Source organism: Polypterus senegalus, chromosome 9 (assembly GCF_016835505.1).
Source record: "Polypterus senegalus isolate Bchr_013 chromosome 9, ASM1683550v1, whole genome shotgun sequence".
NCBI classification, from domain to species: domain Eukaryota; kingdom Metazoa; phylum Chordata; class Cladistia; order Polypteriformes; family Polypteridae; genus Polypterus; species Polypterus senegalus.
In genome coordinates, this window is record NC_053162.1 from 169,336,241 (window position 1) to 169,359,249 (window position 23,009).

General features: G+C 41.2%; 1 protein-coding gene across 1 annotated transcript in view; it reads right to left on the reverse strand.

Moving 5' to 3' along the window:
- Nucleotides 1-23,009, reverse strand: part of LOC120535968 (putative protein TPRXL) — a 45,010-nt gene that overhangs the window by 20,142 nt on the left and 1,859 nt on the right. Inside the window, exons 4-7 of the mRNA XM_039764215.1 lie at nucleotides 21,455-21,586; nucleotides 15,623-15,799; nucleotides 15,174-15,389; nucleotides 12,201-12,341 (exon numbers count right to left, since the gene is read on the reverse strand). Coding sequence (XP_039620149.1) covers nucleotides 12,201-12,341; nucleotides 15,174-15,389; nucleotides 15,623-15,799; nucleotides 21,455-21,586 — 666 coding nt within the window. The remainder of the gene's footprint in view (nucleotides 1-12,200; nucleotides 12,342-15,173; nucleotides 15,390-15,622; nucleotides 15,800-21,454; nucleotides 21,587-23,009) is intronic.

A 23,009-nucleotide genomic window follows, 5' to 3' on the forward strand; every position in this document is an offset into this window, starting at 1 on the left:
TAAACTTAGAACACAGAATTTACAAAACTTTTAAGCGACATTAAAAAATATTTGCTGTACATATATAATTATTCCATCTATCCAGGGTCATTCCAGTCCCAGGCAGCATAAAGCACGAGGCAGAAACAATCCCTGGACAGGGTGTCAGCTCATTTAATTATTAGCAGTATACAATATTTAAATTTAAAGTTAACAATTTATCTGCAAAATCTAATAGACATACTTTAATGCATTCCATCATAAAAAAATATCAAGTATACATCCTACTTTTCTAACAGCACACAGCTCCACGAGTATAGCTCTTGGAAATTTAAATCGACTTAGAAGCCAGTTATCATCATCTGTAAATACGTCCTCTCATCTATTGAATTGAATTCCTTTATTGTAATTATATGGTACAATGAGATTCAATAGATAGATAGATAGATATGAAAGTCACTATATAACATAGATAGATAGATAGATGTGAAAGGTACTATATGATAGATAGATAGATAGATAGATAGATGTGAAAGGTACTATATAATAGATAGATAGATAGATAGATGTGAAAGGTACTATATAATAGATAGATAGATAGATAGATACTTTATTAATCCCAAGGGGATATTCACATACTCCAGCAGCAGCAAACTGATAAAAAACAATACTAAATTAAAGAGTGATAACAATGAAGGTATAACAAACAGACAATAACTTTGTATAACGTTAACGTTTACCCCCTCAGGTGGAATTGAAGAGTCGCATAGTGTGGGGTCTCCTCAGTCTGTCAGTGGAGCAGGACGGTGACAGCAGTCTGTCTCTGAAGCTGCTCCTCTGTCTGGAGATGATCCTGTTCAGTGGATGCAGTGGATTCTTCATGATTGACAGGAGTCTGCTCAGCGCCTGTCGCTCTGCCACAGATGTCAAACTGTCCAGCTACACAGCCTACAATAGAGCCTGCCTTCCTCACCAGTTTGTCCAGGCGTGAGGCGTCCCTCTTCTTTATGCTGCCTCCCCAGCACACCACCGCGTAGAAGAGGGCGCTCACCACAACCGTCTGATAGAACATCTGCAGCATCTTATTGCAGATGTTGAAGGACGCCAGCCTTCTAAGGAAGTATAGTCGGCTCTGTCCTCTCTTGCACAGAGCATCAGTATTGGCAGTCCAGTCCAATTTGTCATCCAGCTGCACTCCCAGGTATTTATAGGTCTGCACTTTCTGCGCACAGTTACCTCTGTTGATCACGGGGTCCATGAGGGGCCTGGGCCTCCTAAAATCCACCACCAGCTCCTTGGTTTTGCTGGTGTTCAGGAGTAAGTGGTTTGAGTCCCACAATTTAACAAAGTCCTTGATTAGGTTCTTATACTCCTCCTCCTGCCCACTCCTGATGCAGCCCATGATAGCAGTGTCGTCAGTGAACTTTTGCACGTGGCAGGACTCCGAGTTGTATTGGAAGTCTGATATATATAGGCCGGTCCTGTTCAACCTATATACATCGGACTCAATATGCAACTACAGTACTTCATAAACTAATGTTCCTATAAAATGATTAATAATAATAATAATAATAATAATAATATGAAAAAAAATTTAAAAATATACAATATGAAAGCATAAGTACAATATACATGTACATACAGTGCAAAAGGTTCATAAAATGGCTCAGGTTGTGCAATATTAGAGTCGTAGTGCAAGTTTACAATGAGGTAATTGCAATTATAAGTACATACAGTTCTACAGGGAGTACTTGATGGACTGATTGAGTGCGTTTATAGCTCCTTTGATGAAACTGTTTCTGAATCTTGAGATCCTTGCAGGAATGGCTCTGAAGCAATGGCCAGATGTAAGAAGTTCAAATGGACTGAGGCATGGGTGAGTGGAATCCATGCAGATGCCGGTGGCTTTCCTGAGGCAGCGTGCTATAAATGTCCTCCAGGGCCTGAAGCTGCACCCCAACAATGCTCTGCAGTCCAATCAGCTGAGATACCACACACACATACAATGGGTTAAAAAACTCTCAATGGTGTACTGAGAGTAACATTGCGAAAGCAGCTATGGTATTTAGAATAGTTTGGCGATTCCATGCACCATTATATTGCTACAGAATGATTATAATCAAGTGCCATAAATTTGTAAATGATATGCAATTAATTTTGGTGTATTTGATAAAATCTGCATAATGGATGTGATTCTGAAAAAAGAAAGAGAAACGACACAAAAACAGTAGCACTGTTTTGATGCTGGGTGACACTCCTTTGCAAAACTGAGCAGAAAAGTGCGTACGCCTGGTGTGAGGCTGCCGTGAAAATGTACGTGGCCTTATGCCAGTGTTAGCTTTTATACATCTTGAAGTGAGCATATTCACAGTTTATACATGAGGCCTCTGGTCACACAGTGGCCGTGAGTCTAGTCAAGTCAAGTGGCCTTATTGTCATACCATCCATACACCATATTGCAGCATACAGTGGTGTGAAATAACATTCTCCAGGACACAACATACAGTATATACATAAGTGTAAGACAGATAAAGAGCTATAATAAAATATAAAAAGATAATAAATAAAGAAATAAATAATAGGTAATAATGAAATTTATATTAATAAATAAATAATAAGAACTAATAATAAAATCAATAGTAGTACCAAATGACTGTACATAAATAAACTATTAGAATCAGATCTGAGCACAGAGTGGCTGCACAGAGCCAAGGGGTAGAAGCTGTTGCATAACATGGCAGAACTGGTTTAGATGCCACAGTATGTTTCATCCAGATGGATGTGGGACAAAGAGACCATGGGAAGGGTGGAAGTGGTCCTCCACAATGCTGTAGGCTTTGCAGATGCAACACTTGATAAAGATGTCTTTAAAGGAGGGCAGAGAGGTCCAGGTGATCTGTTCTGCTCTATGTTCCATCCACTGTAGTACCTTGTAGTCAGAAACGCTGCCGTTTCGTAAGCAGACGATAATGCAGGTGGTTAGAACGCTCTGGACGGTGCCTCTGTAGAATGGGGTAAGAATGGAGGAAGGTAGTCACTGCAAGAAATGTAGATGCTTCTGTATCTTTTTTGGCTATGGAGGTAGTGTAAATTGATCTGTCAGGTGTACACCAAGAAATTCCAATGCAGAGCCTTCGATGTGCAGTCGGGTGTAGACAAGATATGCCTTTCTGAAGTCAACAATCATCTCTTTCATGTTTGTCACACCAGTCTGCCAATTGCCACATCTTCATTCTGTAAGCAGACACATCCTGAGTGCTGATTTGACCAACCACCATTGTGTCATCAGCATCCTTAGTGATGGTGTTAGCAGACGTACAGAAATACACAGCCCTGGGGGATGCCAGTACTTAGCTGCTTGATGGTGCTGGAGATGTGGACTGTATGGGGTCTTTTTGTCAGAAAGTCCAGGATCCAGTTACATAAGAAAGTGTTGTAGCCTAGCAGACTCAGCTTCACTATGAGCCTCTGAGGGGTGATGGTGTTGAATGCTGAGCTGAAGTGTATAAACAGCATTCTTTTGCTCAGATAGGTCAGATGAAGAGTAGATGACATGGCAACCTCAGTGAAAGGATCCGAGTAGATAGGCAAACTGAAGAGGGTTGTGTAATGTGAAAAGTCCGGCTGTCAGGTGAAGTCATGACTTTAGCTGATTTTATTCTATTTCTATGAATTAAAGATTACAGATACTGCATATCCATCATCCATGAACTGAGCAGTCCATTCAATTGCAGGATTATGAGTTTTCAGCCTGTCTGGGAAGCATCAAACTCAATGCAGGAATCCACAATAGATGGAGTGTGTCCAGAACTAGGAGTTTCATAGTATGTAAATCCCAAAACCACATACAAAAATGCCCACTAGAGGGGGAAATCTTGTCAAAAAACCCAACTAGACACAAAAGGGCCTGGAAGAATCATTAAACAGGAGATTTATTCTTCACAAAAAGAATATTTTCCAAACACAGTAAAGCTTCATGGAGCACAAAAGCAAAAATGGAATTGCCTGTAACTTGAAGGTAATCCAAATCAATCAGGTCCCAATATAGATTCCAATAGCGAGGTCTAAACACAGAGCAGAAAACTGAAAATCCAGAGATACAATAAACCCACAAAGATAATAAACATGTAAACTCATCAGGTCCAAAGCACATCTCTTAAATATATTTCTCTTCTGGTTCATCCTGCTTCCTCTTCAAAACCGGTCCCCCCAACACGCAGCCCACACGGCATTTCTCGATTCCTATTCCTCCTCTTCCAAACCCTTCCCCACTATGCCTGCGGCCTCCCATACACCTTGCTATTTTCGTTATACTGTGAGAGTTGTTTCCTAAGCCTTTGTTATAAAATGAATAACAGTATCTTCTCTGTCGATGGGTTTTTGTACAACGTCATCTCTATTCCGGGATCTGGCAACTGCCTGTTCCTATCAGTGGGTTATTTCTTGACACAAACGGTTTATGAAGGCAATGCACTCTCACTACGACATAGGGCAGTAGATTTTGTTGCATCACATTGGGACAGATTTGGAGACATTCTTCCCGTTGTTCTTTCCAATGCAAGTCAAGTTATCACAACAAGTTATGAGTACTAAGAATACATGGCAACATCTGGAGTTTATGGTGGTGAAGCTAAAATTCAAGCTCTTTCCGAGATTCTCCATGCTACCATTGTCATTTACTTCAAACACGACCCCAACATTCCACCTTGCATTATGTTTGCAAAGATTTGCGTTAATCTACAACAACCAGTCTTCAGCCATAGTCAGTTGTACGTGTCTTTTTCTAGGGTTAGATCTTTCGACTCATTATCTGTCGTCTCTAGCAAAACACCTATTCACAACTGCGTCTTTCAAGAAGTATTTCTTTCTTCTTGATTTCTGAATTCCTTTCTCACCATTTTACATTTCTATTCTTAAACTGCCATATGCTATGGCGGTCGTCGGCTAGTTCACAATAAACCACTAGGAACTGTGGAAGGCCCTACAGATTTATAGGGCAGAGGGCAGATTCTGGTGGTGACCGGCAGGTGGTCCTGCCTCTTAGGGCATCACCCACAAGACACATGAAACATAACAAAGGTATCTCATACACATAGGCACATAATCAACATTAAAATAATTGGAAATAAATAAAAGAGAGATAAAACATTCATTTGAACCTCAGCCACGGAAGAAACCCAGACTGAGTACAGAGTGCTGATCCATTACATGGCACACTCACCTGTACATAATATCCTAATTTGCATTAACCACTTAAGGTGATCTGCACTTCTTTTGTGTGAGAAAATCTAAGCTGCCAGAGATTCACCCACATATAGAGTGGGAGAATGTGCAAAATCAATGACAGCAGTGGCCAGGCCAGAATCTGAACCCAGTCTCTTTAAGCAGTACCACCTTAATAGATTTCAAATCTCCTTTTTGTTGATGACACAGCATGCAAAATAGACAACTGATGTGAAACCTCCAAACCAGGCCACAGCCCTCCCCAGCCTGCCTAAAATAGGTCTCACCCTGGGCAGCCTGACTTCTACACTCCACAAACAAGCTTTGGTCCTGACTAGGCTCCAAAAATGAAGATCAGGCATTTGAAATTTGAGTCACTGTAAATGTCCCAAAATTTGTCGAAATGCCCTTAAGGGAAAGGAAAAACATAAAAAATTAGCTGGAGAAGCAAGTCCAAAAGAACACAATAACGCTAAAGTAATTGCCTCAAAGACAATCCAAGGAAAACAACTCCCAATACAAAATCCTAACATTAAACCACAAGACAGAAGCAAAAAAACAAAAAAAACAATGCACTTGAATTGAACTAAACTCTCCAAGCAACACTAAATTAGCTGGATCAGCCCACAGCATCAGAATATAAAGTCGGAGGGCGGGCCTTCAACGGTGACGTCACAGTGGCTCCGCCTCTGTTATGGGGTACAAAGCCTATACATTTTGGTTTATATTTCCATTATATTTTGTTCAAGACAAGACAACAGATGAACTACATTCAGGACAAATCAAAGCATGTCTTCTTCCCAGTTACTGTATATCTCACTTTTAAAACAGCTGTTCCAACAAAGAAAGAAAGACATGCTGGTGGCTCAATTACTTTATAACCTGAGAAAGGATGGATATCTAATTATTTTACAGCCTCAGAAAGAAAGACATAGTGACAGCTCAGAGAACATAAAAAAGTTTTATTGTTTGGGAAAACGGACAGTGAATTAATCCTTCATAGTGACAGCCAGCCATTACCGCCGCCAGGATTTAATTCAGGGGGGTGCATAAAGAGATTTTTTTCTTTCTACGCTCCCCCCCGCAACAAAAACTTTTTTTGTATATGTATGTGCCCATTAAATACCTGCCAATACAGTCGCTATCTCTGAACAGTACAGAGCAGTCAGTTTTTGCATAGATAGATTAACCACTTAAGGCATGACCTAATTTTTAATTTTCTGACAAAAAATCATCGACTTTTTTTTGTTATCATATGATCACTGGAATATAGTTAAAAATGTTATTGATGTATTCAGTGGCATAGGTAGTGCTTTTTTCCTTAAGTTTTTAATGTAATTTTGTAAGCACTTACATACAGCTAGACCTCTTTTTACGCCGGTTAATAGTTCCGATTTCTGGGAGAACAGTACACTTTAGATAAAAATATTTCAAATAAAAATTGTAGACATTGATAAGTTCTACAACTTTTATGATAAATATTTTTCTCTAAAGCGTACTGTTCTCCCATAAATCGAACTATACCGCGCGTAAAAGAGATCTAGCTGTACACTATATACTTGTATGTTGGTAAAATAGATATAATTACTTTTCGGGGTTTTAAAGTATTAGTGGCGTAGAAAGAAGGGGTTGGGGGAATTATAAATTTTAAAAAAAGTTTACATTTTTTTTCGCATTTGCATAATTATTTTGAAAATACATTTTGTAGCTATACACCTATACATATAATAACAATACACAAATAATAGCACGCTCTGAATGCAAAATATTATTATTTACGTAATAATTACAAAATAATGAATGCAAATGACAAAAATATACCACTATCGAAGCTTCAAATTATAATTAGATACTACCTTTTGCTTAAGACACGCCCAGTTGTCTTAAGCAAATGCAGTTGATTGGTTACATAATATGTATGCTCTTATATTATAAGAGCAACCACCGTGTCATACACGACCACGTGAAAATCGGACAGTATAAGCCGCCGTCGTCTCACACACGACGGCATGCATGCCTTAAGTGGTTAATGTGAGTGTTAAACAAGAGTGTCAAAATAAACAAACGAACGAAAGTATATTCTAAACCGTATGGTTTTCTCATGGTATAAATATAAAGGTATGTTCATAAGGGAACTAAAATATTATATGACGTTACTGTGAACAAACTTCTATTTTTCAGAAAGTTTAAGAAAATTTATTTTAAGAGAAAAAGTACGCGTTCTATATTATTATGAGTGACATAAGACGTTTTTTAATTTCAACCAAGAAGCGCAAGATCGATGATTTAGATGATGGTTTACGTACAACTGCAGATCCTATCCCGAGTACCAGCACAAGCCACGATCAAACTAGCATTGGATCAGAAAGTACCACTGATGAAACTTCGTTGGATGTCAATCCCAATCGCGTCGATATCGGGTTGTACACAAACACCAACTGTCATATTGATGACGAACTTCGTCTGAAGCTGCTGCAGGAATGTTGGACTCCTAGTCAAACGTATTATTTCAAGAAAGATGCAAACCCTGAAGCTAAACGTCTCTTCAGATTGGAATGGCTCAAGACATAACCGTGGTTAGCATATTCAGCCAGTGCAAGAGGACCTTTTTGTCGAGTTTGCGTCTTATTTCGACCTCCAGTTCAACGTGGTCTGCAACAATTTATCCTTTCCCCGTGTCTTAAATTTCACAAATTTCATGAAGTTGCACAATCTCACGCCAATTCCCAATGGCACATCAATGCAATAGCTTCTTCCATCCAATTTCAGAAAATAATGAAAAAACAACAACTCAGTATTCGTGAAATTCTGGATTCAACCACAGAAAAATTGAAGAAAATAGAGACAAGCTTCGGTCAATTACTTCAACAGTTTTATTTATTGCTCAGCATGAGCTTCCTCTTCGGGGAAAAAGTGATCAAGGTTCTGTCTTTACAGATATGTTGCATTTCCGAATTCAATCAGGTGATCAAGTTTTAAAAAATCATTTGGAATCTGGACCAAAAAATGCGTTATACATATCCCATCAGATTCAAAATGAGCTGATCCAAACCTGTGCAGATATTCTCAAAGAACAGATAATCTGCGAGGTTAAAAAAGCATCCGTTTTTCTGTGTTGGCTGATGAGACTGCAGATATTAGTGGAACAAAACAACTATCCATTGGTGTGCGATTTTTGCGTTGCGATGAAGGCACGGGGCAGTTGACAGTGTGCGAAGAATTTCTGGGTTATACTCTGTTGACCAAATTGGATGCAGTATCAATCTCAGAAGCAATCCTTCAGTTTCTGAATGATTGTAATTTAGATTTGTCGCGACTTGTCGGTCAAGGTTATGACGGTTGTTCTACGATGGCAGGTAAAGAAGGTGGTGTTCAGAAGCTTATCAGAGACAAGCACCCTAAGGCTTTGTATTTTCATTGTGCCAGTCATATATTGAATCTCGTCATTAATGACTTGAACAATGTCAAAGAAGTTCAAAATGCCAGTGGCACAACTAAAGAAGTAATCAACTTTTTAGAGAGAGCACTTTACGACGATCTTTGATTCCTAATATTCCTCTGTTTTGTGAAACACGTTGGTCGGCAAAGTATAAAAGTATCAGAATATTTTCTGAGAACTTTTTGGTAATTGTTCAAGCGCTAGAAAAGCTTACAGAGGACAGTGCGAACAAAAACACAAAGGTTAAGGCTCATTTGCTGTTCACTGCTATTACAACTCCAACTTACATTTTGACGCTTTTAGTAATTGCTACTTATTCGCTAAACTCGAACCTGTGTGCAATCAGTTGCAGCAAGTAAATATGAACATTAAAGATGCAACTGCTCATATAATTCAATTAATAGATGTGCTGCAATCCCATCGAGACAATGTTTCTGAAGAGTTTTCATTGATTTTCAAAAAAGCACAATCGATTTGTGAAGAATTAGACACTGAATTAAAACAGCCACGGTTAAATAAAAGGCAAGTTCACAGATCGAATTTACTTTCTGAAAACGCAGAAGAATATTTTAGGAGGTCCATTTTCATCCCTTATTTGGATTCTATAATATCTTCTCTACAAATTCGGTATTCTTTTACACAAGAGAAAGCATTTTCACTTTTACAACTTCACCCAAAAGAAATGAGTAAATTGGATAAATCATTGTTTTAATAGTTCTGGAAGACATTAACAGTCTGTATGGTGATATTCTTCCAAACTTTATATCTGATGCTACCACATGGTATGAGATGTGGAAAAATAAAAACATTGCAAACGAAATTACCGATTGCATGAGTTTAATTGAAGAGGCTACAAAGTTTTATCCGGCTGTTTCCGAGGCACTCAAGATTGGCATGACACTTCCTGCAACAACCTGCAGTATTGAAAGATCTTTTAGCACATTACGGCGCGTCAAAACTTGGAACCGATCTACAATGAGTGACGATAGATTAAGTGGATTATGTATGCTTAGTGTACACAAAAAAAGAATAAATAATTGTCCAAAATTTATCGACAAAGTTGTAGACAAGTTTGGACAACAAAAAAGAAGGCTTGAGATGCTCTTTTAGAAACAAAGTGAATGATTGTTTATGTATAGTTGTAAAATGTAAACGTCTAATTGTAATTTAAAAATTTAAAATAAAAACTATTTTTTCGCGTTTTTTCTTATTATTAAAAGATTTATTTTTTTTCTCCATTTCCTTTTTTTTCAAAAGCTAGGGGGGTGCACGTGCACCTACTTGCACCCCCCTGCCGGCGCCCATGCAGCCAGCCAATCAGAATATCTAACAATCACATCTTGTAAAACCCCCCAGTAGAATTTTAGAATAAATATGTGTCATCTGAGGAGCGATATAGTGAGTAAGGAAGGAAGAAGAAGGACAAAGACATCAGAAGAGGGTGCCAGCAACGTGCAGCCGTTTCCAACTGGTCGTCAGAAAAGCATCATGAAAAACTTTGAGTGCAAGATCACAAGCAGCCTGCAACATTCATCCTTGTCATCAGTACTTTTTCGTAAACTTTTTCAAATGACTATATATCCAGACTTTTCTATCAGTCCTATTTTCTATTATTCTTTGTTCCAATGGTGGTAGTATTATTATTCCTGTAATAAATACCACGCTGCTTTTAACTTTCTATACTTTGTCTTCATGTCTATAGAGTGATTGAAGTAATAAGGTAGACTTCTTTGAGCACCTGGTGCGGCCGGAGGTTTGCCATTACCTCTGTGCTGCAAGGTTTATTAAGGGTGAGGGTGAGAGCTCCACTCAATAGTAGGGAATGGTACATAAAGTAAGGTATTCTTGGCTGATAAATGACCTATAGTCAAGGATACAGAGCCTTTGTATGTTTAAATGTATTCTTGTAGACCAAAAGTAATATTTAGGTCTGGGATATCATTAAAACATTGTATGCTGTTCATGCTGGTAATAAGAGAGTCTCTTGAAGTGCTGAGAGAGTGACAGGCCGTGTTATTCCTAAGGCACTTGAGTGATTTAAAGTGCTAGAGGTTAACCAGCTGTGTGTGTGTCATTCATAGGGCACTTTTGAGGTTCTGTATGTACAGTATGCGTATGTGTGTGTTAACCTTAAAGTGCAACAGTAGACCAACCCAGCGTTTCTCAATCTTTAAGTATTTGCGACCCAAATTTTCATAACAGTTTTAATTGCGCCCCCCCCCCATTTTTTTGAAATGTAGATGCATATTTTATTATACCTACTTAACTTTTATCAACATTTATCTAACTCTATATTTATTGTTCTAGTATCAGAATGTAGTTTAAGTTAATTTGTTTTGGTTTCAACAGATGTTTTTTTCATATTATTGATTCTTGTTTTCTGTTTTCACATCTTTGCGCCCCCCTTTTTGTTACTACGTGCCCCCTTGGGGTCCCACCCCACAGGTTGAGAACCACTGGACCAACCCGATAACGAACTTGACTAGTATGCTTACCCTTGAAGAAAACAGGTAAAGGGTAAGTAGAGGGAGATACTACAATAATACAACCCCCAAACCATATATGAGAACACAGAAGGGCAATACATGGACAATAAATAAGCAGAACAAAAATGCAAAATTACATTAGACACTTGAAAAATAATGCATTTAAACAAAAAAGAAAGCACAAAATATTAAAAATAAGCATAAGCTAAGGAACAAACAATGTATGTACCATAACACATTCACCATTTGTTTCATTGCAGGTGGATTAGTATCATTGCATTCCTGAAAAGCTCACCACATAATAATGGAGACCAGGAACCAAAGATCCCTATTCTTCAGTAATCTGTCCTTCATCATTTTTCAGAATCTAGTTTATCCAATACAAAGTTGGGGGGTGTAGCATATTCTGGAAGCATCATCTGCACAAGAGGAAGCAACCCTGGAAGAAGTGCCAGTCCATTTCAGGGCACACTCACACGCAGGGCAGATCTACAATGAAACTAATGAAGCTCAAGATTCAGGACCTCTGATGCCAGAGGGGCTCCAGAAGTCAATTTAATTTTTATCCCCCCATAGCTCAAACTATAGGACTTTTTTTTACAAGACATTTTTATTCCCACCAGTAATTTTGACCCAGTACAACAATTTTAATCAAAATCTGAGATGTAGTGGTTACATTTTTAAAAAAGTTGTGGTGATCTGTCATGCATTGAAGAAGATAAGAATGGTTACCCAGACCTCATTGCTGGTTGACAAGGTGCTGCCATAACAGTTTGTAAATGTAGGTCCGTCACTGCTCACATGCACCCGGCCACTTTAGAGCTCTTGATTAACAAGATACACATATCTTGGGGGTGTGTGTGGACAAACTTCACGGCCACATGGACACAAGGAGAATGTGTGAATATCACCGAGCGATGTGTGATAACAGCGCTACCCCTTGACCACTGAAGGGTGTCACTAAGCTGTCTGTGAACTCGCTAACACTGACAGTGGCATTAGCATTTGTGGACTCATGCACTATTACACTGAATCAGTGAATGTGACAAAGCAAGTGGCTGTGGGTGACTTACCTGAGTAAGTCGTCCTGTGAGTAGCTGGGCTGCTTGTTGTTGACTGGATATTCTGTGGACTGCTGACCTTTGATGTGGTCACTGCTGAAGTGGCATAGTAAGAAGATGAAGGTCTGAGTCCAGACATGGTGGGAGGTCTGCCTGTTAGAGGAATAAGATAGGGTCATTGTTTTGATTTGTTTTTTTAAAAGTACGCCTCCATTTAATTCGTCACTTGATTTTATTATGGTCCTCGCCCTCTTTTTCATATCTACAGTATGTCCGCTAGAATCAGCCTTCAAGTTTGGACACATAGCCCTTCGTCAAGCTTGTGAAGACCTAGGGTCCACCCTATTATTCAGTTGTTGGGTGTGAAGGGGCGGCACGGTGGCGCAGTGGGTAGTGCTGCTGCCTCGCAGTTAGGATACTCGTGTTCGCTTCCCTGGTCCTCCCTGCGTGGAGTTTGCATGTTCTCCCCGTGTGTGGGTTTCCTCCGGGTACTCTTCCCACAGTTCAAAGACAGGCATGTTAGGTGCATTGGCGATTCTAATTTGTCCCCAGTGTGTGCTTGGTGTGTGGGTGTGTGTGTAGTGTACGCCCTGCAATGGGCTAGTGCCCTGCCCGGGGTTTGTTTCCTGCCTTGTGCCTTGTGTTGGCTGAGACTGGCTCCAGCAGACCCCCGTGACCCTGTAGTTAGGATATAGCGGGTTGGATAATGGATGGATGGATGAATGGGTGTGAAGGGCAAGAGATGAGAGCTTTCTGGAGTCTTCTTAGCAATCACATGCCTCAGAAAGTTGGCCACCTTTATGACATCTCTTATTTGGTCAAATCTTTTGTAGGTCTTGTTGTCTTTATAATGTGTGCCTCAGCCCAGACAGAGCTAGAACAGGAACTCGGAGCACCGCTTGTCCATGGACTCATGCAGCCCACCATTTTATTGCGGGGTGCTGGAGCCTATCCTGCCATCACCGTGTGCACCCAGGATGCACTTACTCTGCCACTTGCTGGCGGGCATTTTCCATTTATCCTTCTTCCCTGCTTTTTCCTGCAGGGATGATATCATTGATCAAAGCAACTGTGCCCTTTTCAACAGTGAGATACATGGATGTAATGTCCTAAACCTGGTGTTGGGTGACAGCTGAGCTGGAGCCTGTCAGGTAAACCTCTGAAAATGACTTTTATAAGATAAGGTGTCATTCTGTCTAAGATTAGACACTGTTATAGATGGATAACTGGCCAGTTGGTCGAGGTCTCCAGGACTCTGATGCTCCGACTTTGTCTGTTCTAACTGATTGTGATCCCCCAGAGAATACAGCATTTTGGGGTTTTTGTTTACCTCCTGTCTGTTGTCAACTGGGGGTGGCTCAACAAATAATTAATAGATAGACATTGTTAGAATCTGTTTATGTTAATTTGTTTGTCACAGCTTTGTCTACCTGAATGTTTAAACACATATGTATCTTTCTATTGTCACACACGAGCGTTTAGGGAGCAGCTAAAGGATCCGACGAGCCGCGTGAAACCGTAAGACAAGGGACTAGGACGGTGTGTTAACCGCTGTCTGTTTATTTCAAGAGGAACGACGAGCAACAACAGACCTCAACTTGAATTCGTCTCCATAGCCCTATACAGACGTCCGGGCCTCTTCCGAGTTCCTTAGTCACCTCCGGTCCCTTGCTGATGATGTCACTATCTTCCCAAGATCCTTTGTGTCATCTGTTACCCAGCATTCCTACTTCCGTTCCCACCTCATAAAATGTCCGTGCTTTCCCATTTGGTTGTCACGTGTGTAAAGCATAATCTGACCGTGAAACGTGTGTTTAACTGTGCTCTACAGTATACGGGGATGGAATCCCCAACCCTTAAACGTGATATCTTGTGTTTTCTTTACAATATGTATTCATTTCGTAATTAGTCTTCTTCTTCTTCTTTTGGCTGCACCCTTTTAGAGGTTGCCACAGCGGATCATTTTTTTCTACCTCTTCCTGTCCTTTGTCTCTTGCTCCGTTGCACCCGTCACCTGCATGTCCCCTCTCACCACATCCATAAATCTCCACTTAGGCCTTCCTCTTTTTCTCTTGCCTGACAGCTCCAGCCTCATCATCCTTCTCCCAATATACCCAGCATCTCTCCTCTGCACATGTCCTCACCAACGCAATCTCACCTCTCTGACTTTGTCTCCCAACTGTCCAGCCTGAGCTGACCTTCTAATGTCCTCATTTCTAATCCTATCCATCCTCGTAACACCCAGTGCAAATCTTAGCATCTTTAACTCTGCCTCCTCCAGCTCGGTTTCCTGCTTTCTGGTCAATGCCACCATCTCCGACCCATATAACATAGCTGGTCTCACTACCGTCCTGTAGACCTTCTCTTTCATTCTTGCTAATACCCGACTGTCACAAATTACTCCTGACACTCTTTTCCACTCGTTTAACCCTGCCTGTACACTCTTTTTCATCTCTCTTTCATTTCATATTCATTTTGGAATTAGTAACTTGTAATATTTGTATTTGTATTTTATCTGAGAACTTGTCGCTGCATTGTGTGCCTGCACTCAATGAAGAGTACTATGCAAAAGTCGTCGTCTTCTTCTTTCACCTGCTCTCGTTAGGGGTTGCCACAGCAGATCATCTTCTTCCATATCTTTCTGTCCTCTGCATCTTGTTCTGTTACACCCATCACCTGCATGTCCTCTCTCACCACATCCATAAACCTTCTCTTAGACCTTCATCTTTTCCTCTTGCCTGGCAGCTCTATCCTTAGCATCCTTCTCCCAATATACCCAGCATCTCTCCTCTGCACATGTCCAAACCAACACAATCTCGCCCCTCTGACTTTGTCTCCCAACCGTCCAACCTGAGCTGACCCTCTAATGTCCTCATTTCTAATCCTATCCATCCTCATCACACCCAATGCAAATCTTAACACCTTTAACTCTGGAGTACTATACAAAAGTTAACAGAACTAAATTGAATTAAACTGAATTCTTACCTGTGTACGCATTCATCATCACAGCTTGATTCCCAGGGCTGCTGCTTGTGCTCCTGCCAGTGCTCTGCCTGATGGTGGTCTGCAGTGCTAGGGGGCTGCCTGTGGTGGTGTCAGGGCTGTTTTTTGCATTGACGGTGTTTAGACTCTGATCCTTTCCTATGTTGTTTCCAGAGGTTGTGCTTCCATTTGTGGTGCTGTTCACCTGTGTGGTACTCACTACAAAGATAAGCAATTATTACAACAAGAAGGCAGAATAAGCAAGTGAGACATCTGCTGGAACAGCACCGAATTCTCATGTTCACACACACTTTAAAGATGGTTCAGAATTAACAGTTAGAATAGTTTTGAATATCAATTTGCTGTATTTTCCAGTCAAGAGAGACAAGACAAGGTTTGCGTAATAAGGAAACCCCCTTAAGTCCCCTGGCCTGGTCACATGTCATTCCCACCTGTGTATCCATATATGGGTGATGTTTTCCTTCCAGCCATGTTGTTGGTGACGTGATTGCTTCCTTTTGCATACAGACTGGAAGAGTCTTCTGAGTTGACGACCTCAGTTGAATTTTTCTCAAAGGTGACGGCTCCAGGAACTCCATTCCCACTTGCATTTGGCGTTGTGCTGATATCTGCAAAGAGCGCCTGAGAAGTTATCACTCCTCAAAGTCAGAGTAAACATTTATTTTTTTTCCTATCCCAGTTATTGAGTTTAAAAATGTCTATCTTTGGCCACATGAACTTGTTCACAATTTTCATGTGGGTGGTAATCTTCCCCAAAAAAATCAGTGTCTGTCACATAAAAGGAGGCTACCACAGTGCAAATGCTTCAATTGTTGTTCTCACTTCACTTTAATTGTTGTGACTCAGTGATGGCTACAGATCTGCGGTGGCAATCAGAAGGTTGCCAGTTCGGATCCCGTAATCACCAGAAGTGAGTCTACTCCGTTGGGCCCTTGAGCAAGGTCCTTAACCTGCAATGTCTTTGTTCTGGGTATGGTGGTGCAGGTTCTCCAACTTTTAGGGAAAATATGGGAGTTAGTGGCAGGATTGGCACTCCAGCCACTGTAAAAAACCTCACTGTGTTCCAGTGTTGCCTGCTGCACTCGGATCCCAATCCAGGTGGTTTGTCATGCACTATCAGCACATGCTCCCAACCTCAGGCTGCGCCTCATGCTCCTAATTCACTTCCTTCAACTTTAACTCACTGAATGCTTCTTGGAGTAACTCATCCCTTCAGCTCATTTCATTTACAAAGGAGTGAATGTCTGTTGTCAGTCATATGTCGTGTATCCTTAACAACTTGTGAAACTGGATGATGTATCTGAGGAGACATCTTACTGGTTCAAAGAAAGCCAACCAGTTAGCTGGGCTAAAGGAGAGTTTCACCTGTGTGTTTAGGGTGCATTGGAGTATTCGGCAATGTCAGTTAACAGTAGTCACCCTCTTGGAAATTTTCATGCATTGAGTCACAGTGGAATTCATTTGGCTTTTTGAAAAACTGGCAAGACTCTTTCATGTCAAAGGGAACACAGATCTCTTAAAATTGTCCAAAAACGAATTACTAATATAAAACATTTAAAAATTGTATTTATTCGCCTCCTTTATTACGATGCCCCTAAATCCTTGGTGGAGTAGCCAACTGGCTTTAGAAGTCCCAGAATTAGTTCACTGGAGGTCACTTGTTAGGGGGTCTGTTTTGATTGTAGTCTAAGTGCGGGAAGGCCAGCTTGTAGAGAGTCAGTGTGGTGGGCTAATCTACATCAAAGAAAACTCCAAGCAACTCCATGAAAAGCACAAGTCAGGTGATGGAGACAAGAAAATATCTAAGTGTCCTTAATTTAACTATCCAGTTATGTCAACCAATAAGAAATGCAATGAGTATGGCACAACTACAAATATGTCTGTGAAGATGCAACTCCCTTCAATAGAGTGCAGGTATACAGAAGGCCTTATCAGCTTCAGGCAGGACAGTTTCTGGTTTATGCGCGGTTATTATAAATTAAACTTGGAGGAATTGCACATACCTGCGCCCTTTCCAGTGCTCGTGAGGGGTGTGGGGCGGTGTCAGCGGTCGATGGATGGCGCATCTTGGGGGGATTTTGGATGGTGTTGGTGGCGTCTCTCCTCAGCAGGCTTTCTGGGAGTTGAGTCGGCGGCCGCTTGTCCCTGTCCTCAGGAGATGCTTGTTTGTGGTCTAGGGCTTTAGGGCAGCAAGATAGGGCACAGCAATGTGTCTTTGAAGGCTGTATTTGTTTTTTGGATGGTTTTTGTTTTGTTGCTTTTGTTGTTGGCTGAGGAGGCGCGATTGAGGAGGACCAGAGTGGTTGTCGGGAGGTGTGCGTGGGCGCGAACTAGTGCCATCTGGTGATCAGGTGAGCGACCGTGCGTGGATAGCTCCCACGTTTAAAGGTGCACGAGACGCATGACAGGAGGAGGGGTGTTCAGGTCCCTTGTCAGCTGATTGCTGGGTGAACTTATAAAAGCCAATCGAGGAAGTGGAAAGAGGGGAGAAGGTGGGTGAGCAGGAGGACGTATGCTGTTGCTTCAGAACAGGAGTAGGTTAATAAAATGACAGAAGGACCCTGAGGGAACAATTGGACGGGTGCAATCTTTACAGGATATTTTTTTTATTCCTTTGCCTTTTTGCAATGCGCCACTTTTGTGACTGTTTGCGTCATTAACTGCACAATAAATTTCAAATTTACAAATTTCAAATTACATTTCTGTGTTGGCATCTGTTACTCTTCCACTGACCTCGGTCCCACTGTCAAGGACTTGAGTGCCTGACAATGTCAAAAGCAGGCCATCCACAAAAACTGAACTGATTGTGCAAGAAGAAGATGATGAGTGAGGGAGAGCATCAAGAAACCTGCAAGAACTCTAAAGGCTGGAGAGGCAGTGCAGACAACAACTGTGCCCAGGTGCTTCACCAGTCATAGTTCAATTAATGAGGGTCAAAGACAAAAAATGCACAAGAGGTCCCAGCTAGAGTTTACCAGAAGACACTTGGAAGACTCTACTGGAAGAAGGTTCTGTGGTCTGATGAGACCAAAGCCAGGCTTTTTAGTCATTAGACCAAACACCAGGTTTGAACACTATACATTATAAAAAGCGCACAGTCCTCACCATTAAACATGCTGGTGGCAGCATTAGGCTTCGGAGATGCTTCTCTGTAGCAGGCCCAGAAGGGCTTGTAATGGTAAAATGAATGCGGCAAAATGCAAAGAAACCCTGAAGGAAAGCCTGATGGAGTCTACAAGAAACCTGCACCTTGGTTGAAAACGTTTTTCCAGCAAGACAACAAGTACAACGATAAAGCATAAGTGACACAGGAATGGGAATGGCTTCAAACAGGCCTGCACCTAGGAAATTCTGGGCCCCAGGCAGCTGACAGAGTTTGGGCCTCTTTCATGTTTCAAATATGTGCGTATAAAAAAAAAACTCGAAAAAGGGCAGGCCCCTATCTAGCTCGGGCCCCTGACAAGTGTCATGGTTGACAACCCCCCCAAGGGGTGCGGGCCAGCTTCAAAACAACAAAACGAATGTCCTGGAGAGGCCAAGTCAGAGTCCAGATCTCAGTCCAACTGAGAGTTTATGGCTGGACTTGAGAAGGCTGATCACTCACAAGCAACGTGCGACCTAACAGAGTTGAGCAGTTTTACAAAGAAGAAAAAGAAAAATGGGGAAAGATGGCAGAACTGATTGAGAGAGAGAGAGAGAGACCTGTGCCCACAAATTCACAGCTGTCATGGCTGACAAAGGTACATCTTCTAAATTTTGATTTGATGATAGGGATACTTATGGGATCAGTCATTTTTTTGTTTTATATTTGTAATTAATGTAGACCAATCTCTCTAAACCTACCTACATGTTTTCCCATGTATGTGTCATCATAACCCACCAAGGGTTAGTTCAGCATTTCTCAGCCTTTAAGTATTTGCGACCTGTGTTTTCATAACAGTTTTAATCGCGCCCCCCCCCTAACATTTTTTTGAAATGTAGATGCATATTTTATTATACCTACTTAACTTTTATCGACATTTATCTAACTCTATATTTATTTTTCTAGTATCAGAACGTAGTTTAAGTTAATTTGTTTTGGTTTCAATAGATTCATTTTTCATATTTTCGATTTTTGTTTTCTTTTTTTTCACATCTTCGCACCCCCTTGTTTGTTACTTTGTGCCCCCCTAGGGGTGCCCACCCCACAGATTGAGAACTACTGGGTTAGAGCAAAACCCTGTTAATTGAATGTGATTGTTCAGAGGGTGGGGAGTCTCTTTGGTGAGTTGAGCGTGATTTTCAGAGTGGGGTTGTATCAATCATTGTATTGATCATCAACATGCCATGACATGCTACCATTATAAACGTACCAGTGGCAGTGACCCACCCAGTCATTGAGAAATACTTAAGAAGACCAAAAGACTTTAAAGAGTCTTTATCTGTTGATTAATATCAAAAAGCCAAATTTTTAATAACAATAGAATGTGATCATTTCCAAGTCACTCTACATAACTATATGACAAAAGTCTTACTCCTGACGTGTAGGACCTCTTGGTCAACTCGGGTAATGACTTCTAGGTGGCTCTGGGCCTTTTACAACCACTCCTAATTTTCTAGACTGGTATATAGTAGTTTGATCCATGCACACATAGGTTCGGGCCAAACCCAAATTTGTGCAATGTCGTGAATAGGTAGTCCCTTTCATCCATATCAAAGTTTTGGTTTCTATTAACAACATTATTTCAGACTGCTTCAAATTAGTGCATTGTACTAGACAAAGATGTCGCCTGTCACCACTGCTATTTACAATCACCATTGAACCACTGGCTGTTCACTTCTGAAATGCATCTGAGATAAAGGGGACCATCAGAGAAGGACTAGAACAGAAAATATCACTATATACAGATGATGTGGTACTATATACATAGGGTGGTCCAGATCTAATTATGCAATTTTCATTACGCTATAACTTATTAAGTTTATTAAATAGAAAATCACCCGAAAAATCCCGGACCGTCGAGAAGTGTGCGAACTGACGACATGAAGAATCATCTTGGAGCCGAACTTGAATTGTCCCCGCATCAGTCAAAGTCATCCAGATGATCTGGATCTGCATAATTAGATCTGAACCATCCAACCATCCATCCATTTTCTAACCCACTGAATCCGAACACAGGGTCACGGGGGTCTGCTGGAGCCAATCCCAGCCAACACAGGGCAGGAACCAATCCAGGGCAGGGTGCCAACCCATCACAGGACACATACAAACACACCCACACACCAGGGCCAATTTAGAATCGCCAATCCACCTAACCTGCATGTCTTTGGATTGTGGGAGGAAACCCACGCAGACATGGTGAGAACATGCAAACTCCACGCAGGGAGGACCCGGGAAGCGAACCCGGGTCTCCTAACTGCGAGGCAGCAGCGCTACCACTGCGCCACCGTGCTGCCCAGATCTGAACCACCCTGTATATTTGAAACTGGAAAAAAACGAATTCTCATTTAGATGATCTGTACAAAATGTGTTTAACATCCTGGCAGGATCTAATCAATACCATTTTAGAATAAGCATTTATACTGGGAAAAGAATTCCTCATTTCTACTCTTAATGTTTTACTCTGGCTGTTGGCTTTCCCCTCTTTCTCTTGGGTGGGAGTTGAATTGAATTTAGTCTTAATAAGTTTGACGTGATGCGGTGGGCCGGCGCCCTGCCCGGGATTTGTTTCTGCCTTGCGCCTTGTGTTGGCTGAGATTGGCTTCAGCAGACCCTGTGTTAGGATATAGTGGGTTGGATAATGGATGGATGGATGGATGGACGTTTGACTTGATTGTATGGAGTGTTACTTGCTTTTAATAAAATCAATAATAAAAAAAGGACCAGTTGTAATTTTGGAAATGTGTGAAGGATGACCTATAAATGGTCTCATATGAGCAGAAGGCAGAGGGAAAAGGTGGGCTACCAAAAAGGCCTGGCAGTCAAGGTGTACCCCCAAATCGAGTACCTATTTGGGAAGGCCTACCAATTTAAGAAATTCTCCTCCCAGATCCGTCCTAAACGTTAGGCATAAGCACACAACATTTAAAGAAGGTTAAAGGAATGCCCCCTGAAGTTTGCAGGCCTGTCTCTGAACAGCTGTGTGGCCGGATGGTGTGTTGTATTGGATGTACTCATTTAGCTCTTATTTTATGGCATACATAAGCAACATTCCATGTCAGCTAGAAATGAAGATCACTGCTTAAAAATAAATCAGCTTAGAGTTGTTTGGCTGCCCCGGTACCTTTAGGTCGTGCAGTGGTCGCATTGTCTTCTTGGTTTACATTCACAGCTGCGGACATGTTGGTGGCTGCACTCATATTTGAGTTTAGACTGCTGTCTTCGGCATTCTTTTCCAGGGCCATTGAGCTGCTTCCTGTAATATAAGCTGGCATTAGTACAGCAATAAAACTTAAATAATATTGGCCAGGATTTTCAGTAGTCACGGGGCCCTCCCTTTAATGAACAATCCACAGTGCCGGTGTTAAGTTGTTGGGTGTGGACAGAAGGGTTTCTTTTTTTTTTTTGATGGATTGCTCACAGCACCAGTGTTCCACCTTTTTTGCCTGTTGATAAACTGTGCATTTTGCTGGAGTACTCACCACAGGACATCTCTCCATGTTCCCTCATCTGTCATGCTGAAGGAACCGGTGTGAACAGAATGTGCTGTCCTCTCGCCAGCACATACAATAATAACAGAATGAAGAAGATGAAACGCAACATGCTCACGGACTTCCCTCTGGCTTCACCTGACTACAGTGTCTTCTGCTAAAACCAAGAATGGGGCTCCTTAACATGCATGGTGACACTTTTTTTATGTGGCACCTTACCGTATAACAAGACCTGAACCACATATGAAGAACCAACGTCACTTTAAAAAAGTTGGCACCCACACGGCATCCATTAGTCTGTTACTGCTCTGCAACAAGACCTTGATGGATTTGTGTGACCTTAAGAATTACATTAACAAATAAATATAACACTTTAGGCCGGGGGGCTAGCCCTAGTACATCTATTAGGCAGCTACTATTGTGTAGTAGGATCTGAAGAAAAGACTTACAAAGCACCAGTGGCTCCCTATGGTACATTTATTAGTCACTTACTGCTGTGTGACAAGTTCTTAATAAGCTTTCATTTGGGTTTAATAAGACCTCTAAAGCAGGGGTCGCCAACTCCGGTCCTGGAGGTCCACCGTAGCTGCAGATTTTCATTCTAACCCTTTCTTTAATGAGTGACCTGTTTGTGCTGCTAATTAACTTCTTGTGAATTAATTTTAATTGAACTGCTTTTTTTAGATTTGTTCCCCTGAATTTGTTCATCGTTCCTCTGAGTTGCTTCATTTCTTTCCTTAAATGGCACCCAAACAAAAATGAAATGTGAGGTGAGTGAGCCAAGAGAAGACCAACTTAGTCAGGGCCTCAAACTCCAACCAATTTCACTCTAACCAGTTGCTTAATGAGGTCTGAAACTGTTGATTTTCTCTTTCTAAGAGCTCTGTTAAAATTGACAATCCTGAGACCTTCATCTTTCTTTATTTTCAGATACTGTATGAGGGACACCAATTGTTTTGGCTCATTTTATATCTCATTTGGCTGGTAATTAAGGAAAAAGAAACAATTAAGGGGTCTGAGTCTTCAAGAGCAAGTCAGTTCAAATTACTTCAAAAGAAGTTAATTAGCAGCAAAAACAGGACACTTATTAAGAAAAGGGTTAGAATGAAAACCTGAAGTCATGGTGGTCTTCCAGGACCGGAGTTGGCAACCCCTGCACTTAAGGACCAATGTGTCATCAGCCAGGGT